This window comes from Ruditapes philippinarum, unplaced genomic scaffold (genome assembly GCF_026571515.1).
Source record: "Ruditapes philippinarum isolate M1 unplaced genomic scaffold, ASM2657151v2 ctg3099_1_1_1_1, whole genome shotgun sequence".
Classification (NCBI taxonomy): Eukaryota; Metazoa; Mollusca; class Bivalvia; order Venerida; family Veneridae; genus Ruditapes; species Ruditapes philippinarum.
Genome location: NW_026856147.1, coordinates 84,952 through 101,643, shown reverse-complemented (window position 1 = coordinate 101,643; position 16,692 = coordinate 84,952). Strand labels below are relative to the sequence as shown.

Sequence of the window (16,692 nt, the reverse complement as noted above, 5' to 3'; positions counted from 1 at the left end):
TTGAGTGTAATAAAGAAAAATTACCCAAAGTTTAATGAAGACGCCATTTATAGTAACAAAACAGAAGAAGTGTGAGAAAAAAAAGGTAAATGGTAAATCTTCAAATATACCATTTATAGTAACAAAGAAGAAAATTAAAAGAAATAATCAAGTAAATTTTAAGATGAAATGGAAATAATCATGGAAACCCATGTCTTATAAATCTAATCACATATGAAGTAGGTCTTGTTTGAAAGTCTTATTTTAAAATTTGAAGTAAATCCATTGAGAAATAAGAAATTCAGCTGTTTAAGAATGAGTAAGTTTAAGGAGATAATTCTGGAAATATGGACGCAGATTTATAACACTTGTCATACTATTACTGATTTGCAAGATTGAATTAAATCCTGTAAGAAATGAGGAAGTTTGAGTAAAACATAAAAATGTGTAGAAAAAAAAATAAGTTCAAGGGGGGCATAATTCCAGAAATAGTCAAGCTAGAGTATTGAACCTTCTCCAAAATGACTTTAATAATAGTAAGGCACATACATATGACGTTTATAGTAGATACATTATGAAATAAAGAAGTTATAAAAAATCATCATGTTTTCATGAAGTTAGAGGGTAATTGTGATATTTTTTGTGCTAGAGTTGTTAACCTTGTCATATTATATGATGGGGATTGATGATCAGAAACATATATTTGAAGATTGAAGTAAATATCTTAAGAAATTATGAACTTATAGTGAAATAGCGAATCGAAATATTGACGAGATGCCGACGCTTGGTGAGTAAGACAGCTCTCAATATACTCCCTATAGTCAAGATTAAAATTATGTGTAGAATCACAACACTGCAATCTGTCCATAATTTAAGTTTCATATAAATGTTTTCACTACCTTTTAAGTAATGACAAATATTGTTATATTTGCCATATTTTGAGCCTATTTGTGTCCTTAGCAACCAAATTTTCAACATAGGAAAGAAAAAGACTCTGTATAATTTCCAGACTGCCATCTACATATATTTTAAGTTTCGTAAAAATATTTTAGCATTTTTTGCATTATCACTGGATCCTGCGGCGTCCATGACCAAGTGGTTAAGATCGTTGACTTCAAACCACTTGCCCCTCACCGCTGTGGGTTCGAATCCCTACAGGGACTTTGGATTCTTTCATGTGAGGAAGCTATCCAGCTAACTTACGGAACGTCGGTGGTTCTACTCAGGTACCCCTTCGTGCCTGAAATAATGCACGGAAGGGCACCTGAGATCATCTTCCACCAGTAAAGCTGAAACGTCGCGATATGACCTATACTGTGTCGATGTGACGTAAAACCCAAAACAAACAAAATCACTGGATCAAGTTTTTGTGTTAAATCAGCCATATTTTCAGGTTTTTTGCTGTCATAGCAACTCAAGTTTTCAACATAGGAAAAGAAATCTGAATAAGAATTGCAGACTCGGTTTGATTGAGTCTGTACATGAGGGAATATGAATAAGTGAAACATCCCTCACGCCCCCTAGCACCGGCTTGAGCGGTACTCAATTCTCAATACCTAGTAGTGCTGGCATCAATGATCCCGAAGGACCAAAAAAATATACCAACACTGAAATGAAGAACGGGGCAACTTTTTACAGCTGCCACACAGCACTTGACATCTGAGGTTGTGAAGTATAAAAATCTGGAAACAAAGTGATCCCTCGGACGCATTAATCACAACAAAATTACATAAGAATTGCAGACTCGGTTTGATTGACTCTTTACAAGAGGGATTATGAATAAGTGCAACATCCCCCACGCCCCCTAGCACAGGCTTGAACGGCATTCAGTTCTCAAGAAAACATAATAATGCATAGTCTCCAGAGTGCCATCTATCCATATATCAAGTTTCATACAAAAAAAATCAGTGTTTTTTGCGTTATCGCAGGATCCAATTTTGTAGTGGAAATACATTTTCCAAATCAACATATTCATATAATAACTTTTTATCAAGCATTTATCACTCAAATATCAATGTAAGGTAGTGGTTGTATTGAATGTATACATATGACCTTTGTTCTTAAAAACGGCTTATCAGATTTAGAAATATCTATAGTAAATCTTTTAAGGCATTTAGTTATCACTTGCAGGTACGATGCAATCAAAAACTATTTGAATAAATAACGAGTGACAACAAGCATTTTTAAATCAATATGTTATATACATGTATATGTAATGTATAGCTTCTATTTGCACATTGAATAACTGACATATTAAACGATTTTTATCATCATTTTTGATTCACGTAACGGTTTTCCATGTGTAAAATTGTGATATTCAAAACCACCATCACGATGAAAAGGACCATCTGCAGGATACATTCCGTTGAGATTTGCGAAAGAGCAACCACGAAACCACCATCCACTTCCACTATTGAGTGCACATTGTTTGTGTGTACTGTCCTTGTCATACGCACCAAAAGAGTGACCATTACTGTACGAGAGACCAGTGCTATCTCCTTAAATGAATTATACATCATTCATTATTTCCTCATTGTAGCGACTGTGCCAGACACGATTTTTATGTTTTTAAATAAATTTACATCATCTTTAATTCAATTTTAGCGAATAATCTTAATCGTAAGATGATGTAAAGCTAATCGCGGCATAGTGATTAAGTTTTCTGCTGCTGAACCGAATGATCGTTGATTCGAGCCGTACTCGTATAAAAATAACACGTTTCAATATTATTTCAAAAATGATTAATTGAGAAGAGGTAGACTTGAAAGTGATTTATTTGGATTGGTCCATAATTAATGATCTGTTATACAATAAATAACTATCGTATATGTAATATCATAAGCGAAAATAAGCCACGAAAGAATTTAACATTAATGTTGTTTCTAACTGTAAGAAACAAGATGACATACACGTATCTATATGTATAGAAGTTATTCAATTACTCTAAAACATTTTAATATTGTTTTATCATATATATGTTTATAATTTTAAAATTCATCAACATTTTGTTTTCTAGAAATAGTTCATACTAATATCTCAATGATATATTTTTATTTTTATTGATATTTAACAATATATCTCATATTTAATATGGAAACTTTGCCATTACAGACCAATTCACTTTCATGTAAGTTGAAAGAACTTAAGAAACTATGCTTTAACTACGCTTACTGGCAACGACAATCTGCATCAAGTTAATTTACTAACGGATTATCTTTGATGTAAGCTTTAGTGGTAAAATATGCATTATTTAATTCTCATTGACGTTATAAGTCATCTTATTTACTATTCATTTAATTTTAATGTTAGCACATTTATTTTAGTTCATCTAAATATAATAAAAAATATATATCACAAACTCATATAAGTGGTTAACATATATGTCATTGGAATTTATTTGAGATTCCTTATTTTAGTTTTGACTTACCTGCTGTACCATGTCCCTGATCGATATTGAGAATATAATTTTGTGTCGTCTCTTGTCTAAAGTTACCGAAGACTTCATAGGCCACATCTCCGTTTAAAGACATTAAATCCAGCCTAAGTTCCGTTTCACCTCTGTCAGACAACTCTTTTATTGCATCTAGTCCTGTACATAAAACAGTAGCTTTTGGCTTATTGAAAATATTCTATCAAACGTTACTATACAATAACACTCAATGTAATTATATACAATTATCTTCAGACATATAATTTGTTCCTGCATAAAGAACTCTTGAAATGGAGGAAAAATAAATAAACAAAAACTTTGATATATGATCACATTATTTAAAAAAGTAGTTAGATAATATAATTATTAAAGCAGGATAACCCTTAAATAGAACTTTTTCTCGTTATTTTCAAAAACTCTTGTACGATTGGTGTTGAAATATGAAAGCAGCTGGGACAATATTCAGATGTGCTTAACAAACAGTGCCAAAATAAGTATCTTAATCCATCAAAATACTCACTACCATGTGATATACAAATTTTCAAACTTTTAATTAACTGTTTAAATGCGTGTTCATAATCTTTTCGAGGTATACTGTTCAGACACTGGAAAAAAGCCAAACCGAGATTTTTTCGCGTTTCATATTTTCTTCCAGTAAGGTGTTTTTTGAGCCTAGGAAATAAGAAAAAGTCACAAGGGGCAAGATCTGGAGAAGAAGTTCGACAACCTTTTCTTGTGTCAGATATTCTCGTACAATTGCCGCTTTGTGTGACGAAGCATTGCCATGCAACAACCTGACACCACGGAGACAAGTTGCTGGTCGACGGTTTTTGAAATATTTTCTAAATTTATGAAGGATATTGCCTTTGTAAAAATAAGCATTACCAGATTTACCCTTTCGTACGGCAATTTGAATAGCAGGACCTTGATTGATATGTATGCAAACAGTACCATTTTGGCGTTCATGGTGCGTTTTGCCATGCAAGGTATTTGACTTCCTTTGGCTGTACATATTTTCTTATATATTTTATTTGGCTCATAAAAGTGAACGCACGTCTCATCGCCAGTGATGATATTTACGAAATATCTATTATTGTATTTTAGGAATTGTTTCGACAATTGTAAATTTCTTACACCACAGTGTGACAGGTAAATAAATAAGTTCATTGTTCCAATAAAAACGGCATATATCATGAAGGTAGGCAACCCCTAATGCATTACATCAACTTCGAAGAGTATTCAAGTGGGCTGGAATCATTTTCAACTGCATTAAAACCGGCGTTGGTTTAAACCCTAGAAGGGACAACTATTCTTTTTCTTTTCAACATTATTTATGTATCTTTCAGATCCCTAAATGAAAAAAGTGTTTGATTTTATTTATGTAAATATAGTAGGTATTTATTTGCCAAATAATGCCAAAATTAATAGCAAATTGTCAAAAAAGGCTTAAAGTGGGTCGGGTAGGAAATATTATAAGGTTGTTACATAATATCGAGTACAAGTATTGGTAACAGCTGTCAAACTTATATTAGACGAGCCGCTAGCGTAACTACCATTATTGAGACATTTTGACAGAACTTTGTTGACTCTAGTACAATTTGAGGGAAAAATGAAAACACGGGTTACCATCTTAAGAAAGATTTAACATTACCAAGCCAAAATTCTCCATGGAGGGTTCCAAAACCATTTACATACTCAGCAAAGCTTCTGTTGAAATCAACGTTTCCATCAACACGTCTCTGGATTACCTGTTATATATTTGTGACACAATTTTTGATGTATTATCAATTAGCCAATTGTGATAAACACATATTTTGAACATTATCCTTTCATAGGCATTGGTTAAAAGCATGTTTAATATACGAAAAGGTAATGCCACTTTTAACAGTTTATAAGATGGAAATGTGCGAACGGTATGGGTAATAAAATTAAGTTTAAGAATAAAATACAAATTGTTAAGAAAACTTCTATTATATCATTTAAACAATTTTGGAAGCTGTCAAATTCAAACATACTGTATTTAATTTTACCAAACAACTTTCAAAGTTAGTTTATCTTAACTTAAATGTAATATACTTATACCGTCAATGCCCCTTATATAATTTAACTTTAATGTAATTGTAACTGTCTTCCTTTCCATTCGTACATCTGGCCTGAAGTGTAATTAACGTGCATTCCGCTTCAGTCACCGTATATTTGATAGTTCTTAATAGTTAATAAAAGTTTCATTTATTATCCGTTCATCTACATCCATCATCATAAAAAGAACTGTATAGCCTATTTCTTCTCCAAATATTACTCTAACTTAAGTGTGATAATCTACCTACCGCCCATTTTCCTCTATTAGTATTAAAGTACGTGAAATCAGCTTAGTTTAAGTAAAATGAACAGCATATCGCACAATTCATCCATATGTTTATCTTAATTTATGTATTAAAACTGCCTATCGTAAATATAAACCTTATATGTACCTTATATGTCACGTAAAGTGTACCGGTACAATTGTTTTTATAACCCTAACCATAAATATATCCTTATTTAGTTAAAATGAACACCCTACAGCCCGAATATTTTATAAGTATATTCAAACTTAAGTCAAGATCCCTGTTCCTAAATATTTTGACTTTAATGAATTTGTCTCAGATTTAAATGAACAACGAAAGTATGGTACTCTATTTACATAACAAGTATCACAAACAAGTCTTTGTATCAGTGTTCAAGATTCTTTCCGACTGACAGAATGACAGACTGAGAAACAAATTGACAAAAAAAGATTCAAAATGTCAAGCACAGTCTATATATGGTGCTATAAACGCATTTCCAGTGTCATCAACTTAGCCTTTACAATAATAATTAACTTCTTTTTAAGTTTTGTTCCATTTTAGTTATGGCGAGATCCTGATTTCTTCGGACAGACAGAATGACAGACGGACGGCCGAACGAAAAATAAAATCATGCATGCTTTCCGTACGGTTCTCTAAACAATCATATTTTCTGAAAGGATCATGATTACTTCTGACTTACACGAGCAAAGTTAAATGAGTTGAGATTCCATGCACAATATATAAATGGTGCTTTATCCACATTCCAAGTATAATAAACATAGCTTTAGTTCATTTGAGCAATGGGATGATCAAAATGTATTTCGGCCAAAGGAATGAAGGACAGACGAAACATGATGTACCTTTACCAACATGGCGTGTAAGCTGTTTTACTTTTTGTGTAATGACAGGATCCTCATAGAATAACAGAAAGGCAGAGGGCTGATGGAACAAAAATAACATTTATACGAGAATAAAATGAAGTGTTTGCATTTCATTTTGTTTTTGATATGTCCGTGCGTCTGTCATTCTGTCTGAACGAATAAATTTAGACCCTCCCAGAACTCAAAAACTAAAAAAAAGCTAGGTTGATGATACTTGTTATGTCGATGGAGGTATGGTAATTACACAATGACAGACGCACGGACATATAAAAAACAAAATGAAATGCATACACTTTATTTTAGCCTCTATCTTCAAAGCATTGTTTTCCTAGTTACTGTTTTGTTATCGCAGACTCGAGTTTTGTTCAGCTTTCATTTGTGCTGGTCATTCCGTATCTATAGCAACAACAATTGAAAAGGATGTGCCTTATCTTCACATAAGGTCCTGTATCCATAAACCAAGTAACCTTTACCTTGCATCAGTACATTTGAGTTACATGACAAGATCAAGAGTTCTTCTGCCGGACAGAAAGACTAATGGAAGAAGGGTGCACCTAAAGTCTGTAGGAGACTAACACTAGTAAAGTGCCTTCTGTTCATACCTCCACTATTAGTATACCAAATCTTATATGTAATACTCTACCTACCGTCCATCCCCCTCCATTAGTATCCATGTCACACATAACCTTTAAAGTCTTTTTGGATCTCCATAATGTAATGTCATATATTCCGCTATTTGCTCCAGGAAATAATTGTTGAATATCTTTGCAATCTTGTGCACCTATTTGTTTGAATTACAAAAGAAGATAAATTCAATTGAAATATTACAAGTTAATTTTATGAAAGCAATCAGATTGAACCAGCAACATTTTAATGATTTTTCAGCAAGTTCTTAATCAATTATATTTTGCTCGCTTGTAAACAGTGCAAATATTTATAAGTATGTGCTCATTGTTCTAGAACAAATTGTTAAATTCTACCAAATCTCTGTCATTTAAATGGAACAAACTGAGATAAACAATAATATTGTTTCAAATTTTTCGTACACTTGCTTACTTATATCTTTTTTTGTGACATTCTGCAAATAAAACACAACCAGTCCCCCGGAAAACCAGAAACTTAATACTTTACATACCTCGTGCATAAGCATTAATGTTTTTTAATAAAATCGGAAGAAATTATCATAGTAAAGTCAATTGAATATTTTGACAAAAAATGAAGGGTGTTTTAGTGAATACATTTGGCAATCTTATCTTATATTTCTACATTTGGCAATACTTTCACAATTTGAAATTTCTTCTAAAGATTCGTAAATAAAATCACAAATCTGTACATGTGCCGTTTAAACTAAGTTTTGCATTTAATCTGATGCATTGCAATGTGCATTTAAAATAAAAGGCTGTTATGTTATTATCAGGGCTACAGGACTAACTTAACAACCAACAAGGCTTATGTGTTGAGCTAGAAACGTCTCTTAATTTCATTTTTAAAATTCATTTATAACGCATAGAACCAGTTTATTTAAGTTCAAGACAGTACCAGATGTATATATTGTTGCGTTACAATCGTCATTGCACAGATCCTGATTACAGCACTGGCGACAAACATGTTCTTTGATTGACTTCAAATTGACTCCGGGATTGTCTTCAAGATCTCGTCCAACAATCGCTACATTCTTTTGCTCACAATTCTTCATTTAATTTACAGTATATTGAAAGCAATTATTAATATCATCATTATAATCAAACATCTTCGTCATCGTTTCTAACATAATTGTTATTATTATAATAATTATAATTATTATCATTATGATTCATCCTAAATTTCGTAACACTAATGAAGAGACAAATAAGAGACAAACATGCTTCCGAGGGATCACTTTTTTTTCAGATTGTTACTGATTCTAAGACAGATGTACTCGACTTATATTTTACTGTTGTGATAGCATCAAAAATTTAGAAAGCGAAAAGCAATTAATTCCTTCTTTAAATTTGGTCCACATGAATTCAAAAGTTATACATGACTAATTGTACTTAGTACATACTTAGTACACTTTTATTTAACCATGATTATTGGTACAGTCAAGTTTATTATTATCATTGGATGTAAAGAATTATAAAGGTTAAACGGTCCAGTATGAAAAGTTGTGTTCTTTACCAAATAACAGGTATGAATTATACATTGCATTATAGCCTTTTTAAATATTTACAAATAAACAAGAGCGATCAGTGATCACATGTGTCGCCTCATGGTGGCCAATTTCATGTTGGGACAAGTTTTGTGACAGACGGACAGACAGACAGACAGTGCACAACTAGACTTGGTACTGATCATTACTGTACAGTTTGGATAAAATTGCACCAGTAGTTTATGAGTAGTCCGGACAAGCTTTTGTGTATCTGGCAACATACAAAAAACACCTTTTTTTCAAAAGGCCATAACTCGGCCAAAAATCATTCAACCGGAAAACCCGTGCAATACCCACAAGGACTTATGCTGCAGATCAATCCTGTAAAGTTTCATTGAAATTGCATTAGTGGTATAAGAGAAGTAGTCCGGACAAACTTTAAAATTAAAAATTATTAAAGGGCCATAACTCTGACAAAAATCATTGAACCGGAAAATGCTGACAATATGCACAACTAGACTTGGTACTGATCATTCCTGTAAAGTTTGGATGAAATTGCACCAGTAGTTTATGAGATGTAGTCCGGACAATTTTTATGACGGACGGACGGACAGACAGGCAGACAGATGGAAAGACAGACAGACGACGGAGAAGTGATCCATATATGTCGCCACTACTCCGTAGAGGCGACACAAAAATGATTATTTGGTTGAAATAAAAAATGCTACTTCAATTTCGAAAATTAACGTATTGCAAAAAGTGTGATACTATAATAATATTATTTAAATGTGATATTATGTTTACATCTTTGTTGTTCCTTGATCAACTTAACGCTTATTTATTCCATTTTAATGCATTTAAACTGCACAAACAGATGCATTAACGGAGACAATCATGCGGGAATGCTCTGTTGTTTGTTGTTTTGGGAGTATTTTTATTATGGGTGACTCAGGGCACCATGTATAAATAGCTGACTGCAATGAACGTCCCGACAGTTCATTTTTGAAACATATAACATTATCAAATGACTTTGCACTCGAACGTTAAAAACATAAAGAAATCGGTTTCTTAAATGCATTAAATGAAATACCGGTAACAGAATATCGAATTAGTCGTATACTTGTTTACAAGAATATCGAATATGCCTCCTGGCCTGAAAATGCGTCTGTATATGTTAATGCACGTTAAAATGAGTTCACTCTCTACTGTGAAATAGACAAATTAGAAAAAAAAAACAGTTAATCGCATATAACCTATTTGTCGTTTATAGTATGCTAACTTAATGCTTGTTTATAAAAGATATACTGCACTAGATTGCCTAAACGCTGATAAAACATAAAGCGTTTATTGTGAAATGTGGATATTAAAATAAATACTCACGTGCACGTTTTCACAACCGCTTGAGTAAACGCTTTCTCCAAATTCTCTTTTTGAATCAAACATACATGACTATAGCAGAAAAAAAAAGAAGAGTCACTTACACAAAAATTTGTATTTAGAACGTTTATAGAAAGAAATCGAAAATACATCACCTTTTTATGTCCTTACCTTTGCAATTGAATTGATTTAAAAAATTTAACTGATGTTTTATATAACGATGAACTTGAAAGAAAATACATAAAGTCTAAATTTACCATCATAATGACATATAAACGGGTGTACATTCGATTGCGAAAGAAATACTAAATTAACATTATGATCTTATCTGTTGTCCAAAACATACTGCGCTGTGGGATTTTGTTCATATTTTGTCTCAATATCCAAACGTTAATATATTGTGTTCAGTTTCCTAAAGGCTAATAACGGTATCCTGGACGAGCAATTGGGTATGAAGAAGCAGATACTTTAAGGTGCACTACGATTTGTTATCTAAGTCTAGTGCGCTTTACATGTTCTTTCAAGGTCTCATGTGAATACAACTTGGATTATGAGAGCTTTGAAACAAGTTTGTACTGGTATTAAAGACATACCTTTCTAGCAATATCAACCATTTTATCAAGATGCCTCAACAAAAACTGCATGCTCAGAAAGATGTGAATTGTCTTTTTTGTTTGCTGCACTTATTTAGCTTTGTATAAGCAAAAAGGGACCAAAAACAATTACAAAGAATTCAAACGGCAGAAAGAAGTCATAGGAGGAGGAAGATAAGACCATGATAGAATCAATACTAATGTTACACAGTAGTGTGCTCAGAATCAAATGAAGGTCTTCTGTTTTCTTTCAATTACTATTTTCTGCACCTGTAACAGCCTTGTAGAGTTAGTTATTGCATGGATACAGAAATTACTTTGATCAAGACTAGAAGCGGCCCTGAGTTCTTTAATTCAACTGGTGTAGAGCACTGGTACATGGATCCCCGGTCTCAATTTGAAGACGATTAGTATGAAAAGTAGTGGAGCGAGGAAGTTTTATGGCAAACGTAGCCTTTTTAATCACATTTCTATTCTATGTACATCGCTTAAGACCGTACTTGACTCAACGAATCGTTACACATCGCGATGCAAAGCGTCACACACCAAAACATACTGTAATTGAAACGTAACGATACGATTATCACACGTCCCTGCTTACCTTAATAAAACATCACGAAACAGAACATGACAATTGTGATGACAGTGGATTAGATGCCGGGGATATACATAATTTCCTGTACGGAACAGTTTTTGTTACGGTCTAGTGCGTACTGCCACGTTTTAAAGTGTTTTTATAATTGCCTTTTGACGTCTTGTCAGATTCCCTCAATCAAAATTCCATTTTATTTTGTTGTTTATTACATTGTTTTCTCGTTTAAGGCACACGCTTTCTTATACTCGGGGACAATACGCCGATTTTCATTGAATGGCTCTACTATGCCACATTGAAAGTTCCATGATAACTGCCGTATGAACACTTCTGCAGATGTTTCTTAATTTAAAATTTTACCATTTTTGTGTGTTAATGTTGAATTGTGCTTAAGTCGGTGCTAGCGGCGTGGACGGTAGCTTGCAATTGCCATTATCATCTATGAACAGTCTCAATTAAACCGAGTCTGCAACATTTACAAGTTTGTCGTGTTGGGCCTTCTTTAAAGAGTATGTTTTTTCTCAATTTTACTACGGCCTATTATGTACATCATCCGTACTGCGGTCACTTTGACAATTGTTATTTGGCTTTATTTAAATTCAGGCCAAAAACCGAAACAAAAACGGTAAATCACGTTTGCCTACCCTATCAACCCGCGTAATCACAATTTTCTCCAAATTGGTCCCACTTCAGTGGCCACTGGGAACTAAGAGTAGACGTAGTACATTCACAGTATCATCAATCTAGGAATAATTAACATAGATATATAAGTAAATAAAACACTTACCACATGTAACTGTCTTGGTAAGCCTTGATTCCCGAAAATACTTTTGTCTATTTGAGTAATTATTAATAAAGTTCTTAACGAATGTGTCAATGATTGTAATAATAAAAATACATACCTCTCCGGCTTCGCAAAATTGTATATTATGGCATGGCTGAGAATCTGAGTAAAGTGGACAGTTGTAACAAATCGAGCCACGGATAAAAGGGTAACCTTGAATAAAATTGTATTTGAAAATAAAACAACATGTACACATGAGCAAACACGAGCAAATTAAATAATTTTACAATGTTCATAGAGAATTGAAAGGATTTGTATCATGGATTTCTCAACAGGTGATTCAATTTATAAAACAGTAACACGGTTAAATGCATAAGACACAAGAAGAGCGTCATTTACAAAACGTAGGTAAACTTGTATGACCAGTGCTCATATAATAGAGCATGGGCCAGGTTGTATCGTACGCGGAAGAGCAGCATTTACTTTGTTTTATTCTGCTTTCTAATAATTATATGTAAAGTTTCTTGACTGACTTTACAGCTATTTTTATAAATGGTATACAAGAAACTTTTTAAATATATAAATATATGACATCCATGATTCCGGCTGTAAATGAGAGCGTTTTTTATCTATAAATCTTAGTCAGCTCATTAAAAGTGATTATTTGATGAAGCTCTATATTAATAACAGAAATTAAATAACAGAAATGTCACACAAAAAACAAACATGTCTGTCAATTATAGCAGAAGCCCTGGAAAGACATTTTTGTTATTTGTATCTTATTTGTTATTTCTAAATGGGTTTTACTTATTTCTTATCATTAAGATTCAGCGCGGGCATAAGAGTGTAATACAGTTCTAGTGAAATCGAAACAGAGTTACATTCAGCTTCAATATTTGATAGTGAAATATTCAGAGTTGTAATCTGTTGTTTGTCCATTCGTGCCCATGACTCATTTCCTTGAAATAACTTCCTTTTCATCAATAAATTCCATTAATTGTATTTTTGTAGAAGATCCTGTGTTTAACCGCATTTCGGTATTAAAGCAACATCAAACATTCATGTATCCCTTAAATCTGAGAAAAATTTTCAGTCAATGAACACTTAGTTTTCGAATTGTTCCCCACCATGCACCTGTCCTCTGGTTAGCTGAGGAATTTCATCAAAATAAAACAAACAAAAAAATCAGTTTGTGATAGTCATGCGTTGATTTTGTGAATATCTAAACCATTGTCTGCAAAAATCGAATGTGTCCTGTACCGTGGCATGTTCTTAAGATCCTAAAAGTAATCTCATTGTAGTCGTAACAATAATGTGTGACTCGAAACTACTATATGCTACTGCATCTAGCCGAAACATCTATACAAAATCCAAATGGCTTTAAATTATGAACGGTATCGTATTGCATGTGGATTTCGATGTTTGATATTTTGTACTTTAACTCGAATCTTTTAACAGCTTACATTAATCACATTCTTAATACAATGTGATAAAAAAGACTATTTCAATATTTTTCGTGTGTCCTTATATTCTTTTTTTATTGAGAGCATTACCAGATTGTTGAATTACAGTTTGGAGTTCTCTTTCAGTACACAAAATTAAAACCATTAACAAAATGATCATTAAAATAATTTATAAATTTCATAACTTGTGTACAAATCTCTCCGTTTTAACTGACGACCTTCAAAATGGCACACATAAACAGTTGTTCTGAACAAACAAGTAATACAAAATCAAGAAATAAATTAGACCATTTCAAGTTACAAAAGTTTCTTCCCAGGGCTTTCGTAAAATTTAGAGTTATAATCATTGAAACAAATCATGTAGCATACCTTCTTCACCACAGCCTTCAACATTGCATAAATTATGATTGCAACATTCCCTACAGTCAGTGTTATTGGACTTTGAACATTTCTGTAAAAACATGCACAAGTAATATATTTCGTTATATCTAAACATTATGATATATTTGATATCAATAAACAAAGCTTGTACCTGTTCCTCCTAAATCGAAATGCTTAAATAATGTGTATGCCCTTTGTCGCTGGTATAAAACCAGGACAGTCTACGCATTTGCGCAGTCTGACCAAACTAACCATTAGTAGCTCAATAGTTGTATTCTAATGTTGAAATCCCTTCAGACTAGTGTATGGTATGTAGGGTAGGGTTATGTTTAGAATTTTTAGGAAAGGATCGGTGTAGGGGCAGTGGTAGGGTAATGTTAAGTACATAAATGCTTACAAGCTGCAATGCAAATTTTAATAATCAACATGGTTTTGTAGAATAAATCAAACATAAAGCGGTTAAGCTGAAAGTAGTTATCCAAGCACTTGTAATTCTAACACTAGTGATTTAAGCACAAGATATTTAAGCACTTGCTATCCAAGCACTAGATATTCAAGCACTAGATATTTAAGCACTAGTTATTCAAGCACTATGAATATAAACTACATACCATTGAGGACATACATCCAACATTAAAGAGGTCTTCACCGAAACTGTTTTTAAACTTTTCAATGCCACACATCTGCATAACAAATGATCATGGTTAAATAAATAAAATAACACACATTTTATTTTCTTTGAGACAATCACCTCTGTGATTCTAAACGTGTAAAAGTAACGAAAAAACAACACTTAAAATATTTCTTTTATGAAATCATTCAAATTGACCAGAAATACATATATATGTATAAAAAAATTGATTTTCAAATTTTGGTAAATATATGTAGCATGATTGGAACATGTATATTTTATTAACAGGGTTAAAGAAATATAGTGCTTATAATATCACCAAATCAATAGCATATAAATAATTTATTTTTCACACATTTTTCGTCGAATTATAAGGTCTTACCTCCCCTTTGAAACAATTAACAACAGTTTTACAATGAAGTGGTCTTGGGATATTGCTGCACTGCAGACATGTCAAAGTCATTGCTGAAACATATACCATAACGTATAATAATTCAGTTCCTTTGCCTCTTTAGTATCAAGTAACGGCCGTAAAACTACTTCAGAAAGGGCAAAACTTTCTTTGGATTTTCAAACCTTTGCTTCAGCTATTAAGTAAAATACACTCTGTCACATAAATTAACTTTTGAATGGATAACAGAGATTCTTGAAACACCTCTCTCGTCAAGAATGTCATACTTGAAAAGAAACTAAAATATTTCCATCATGCCAGTAAATAAATTCTAAATCTGTTTGAGAAATTTATTTTATTGGCTCACGATCTCTAGGATTTATGTGGTAGAATATATCAGATATTAAAAGGTAAACGCAAAAAGAAAATCAAATATTAAAGTTACATCACAAAGTGAATCTGTTGTACTAAATTATCAATGTAATAAGTGCTGAACGCATATCAATGGTGCGTTGCTGTAAATCATTTATCAGATGTGTGGTTTTCGGTGCTACTGTTGTGCACACAATCATAAAAATGCACTGAAGGTGGTTCTCCTTTTTTATACATTCTTTTGTAAAGAATGTACTCGTATGAATGTATTTTAGAGTGTAAAGTGCGAAGCTCTGATCCGATACGCAATTTTGATAACATCTATGCATCAAAGCTTTTTATTTCTTAAATTTGATTAAACTATATTTGTATTGACTGTCAATAGCTGTAAGTTAAAGAATAAAATACAACAGTCATGATAAATCGCTGCTTAAGCCAGTGAAATCGACTTTAAGAGATGTTATCCCTGTACAAACATACTAAGACTGCAATTTCAAAATACCAATTTCGGTTTCATCGATTTAGCATTATGACTCATAATTCTTATTGAGCTGATTAATGGTCTTTTTAAGCAGAATTTGAAAGACAACATCTGTCAAAATACATTGTATTTGTGAGTGTAAATAAATATAACATTCCAACCTGGTTTAAATACAACGCCGAACACTGTTTGAATCAGCAACATCGAAAATGGCCCCTGAAAAATGTACAAACAACAAAAGATTAAACAAAGAAGTTTTGTTAAACTTGGTATGATTTAACATGAACATGTATACAATATTTCGTTTGTAAAATAAAAGTATTCAGAAAAAAGCAGTATTCAGAAAGATTTAATACATTTCAATAAATAGACTCAATTGCTGTGATGAAATCTGTTAACTAGATTAAAATAGTATAAATATTAAATCATATTTACCATGTTTCCGTATGTAGTTTGCCACGTAGATATCTTAGATGACAAAAGGGCTGCGTAAATGTCGCAACGAAAGCTTATCTTATGAGGAGTGTTTATACCAGATACAGATCATAAATAAATGTCCTTGTATTATAAACCAATTTCATTCGTCATTCAAAAATTTGTTGTTGTTTTTTTTTTTCACAGCTATATATCTGTTTCGTTAATAATTTATAGAAGCTAAGTATATCCTCACCTGGGTGCGAAAGAGTTTAAACTTAATATTTGTAAACTATTCAGGAGAGAGCTAATACAGTTTAATAAATGATTTTAAGTGAAATTGAAATCAAATTTATATGATTATTTAAAAAAAGGATATTTAAATAAGTTTTTGATACAACCGTTTTCCACTAACATTTACCTTATATAAAATAAAATACAATTCTCTGTTTATTGTCCTTAGTTAGTTGC

At 32.3% G+C, this 16,692-nt stretch overlaps 1 protein-coding gene across 1 annotated transcript; it reads right to left on the bottom strand.

The window, feature by feature from the left end:
• Positions 1 to 2,157: 2,157 nt before the first annotated feature.
• Positions 2,158 to 16,383, bottom strand: LOC132745575 (techylectin-5B-like). Its single transcript, XM_060734521.1, has 12 exons — positions 16,243 to 16,383; positions 15,969 to 16,023; positions 14,946 to 15,028; positions 14,544 to 14,615; positions 13,921 to 14,002; positions 12,207 to 12,301; positions 10,123 to 10,191; positions 8,154 to 8,304; positions 7,262 to 7,395; positions 5,061 to 5,157; positions 3,407 to 3,568; positions 2,158 to 2,477 (listed from the first exon to the last, which is right to left on the bottom strand). The coding sequence occupies exons 1-12, from the start codon at positions 16,243 to 16,245 to the stop codon at positions 2,233 to 2,235; spliced, it is 1,248 nt and encodes a 415-aa protein (XP_060590504.1). The 5' UTR covers positions 16,246 to 16,383; the 3' UTR covers positions 2,158 to 2,232.
• Positions 16,384 to 16,692: the final 309 nt, after the last annotated feature.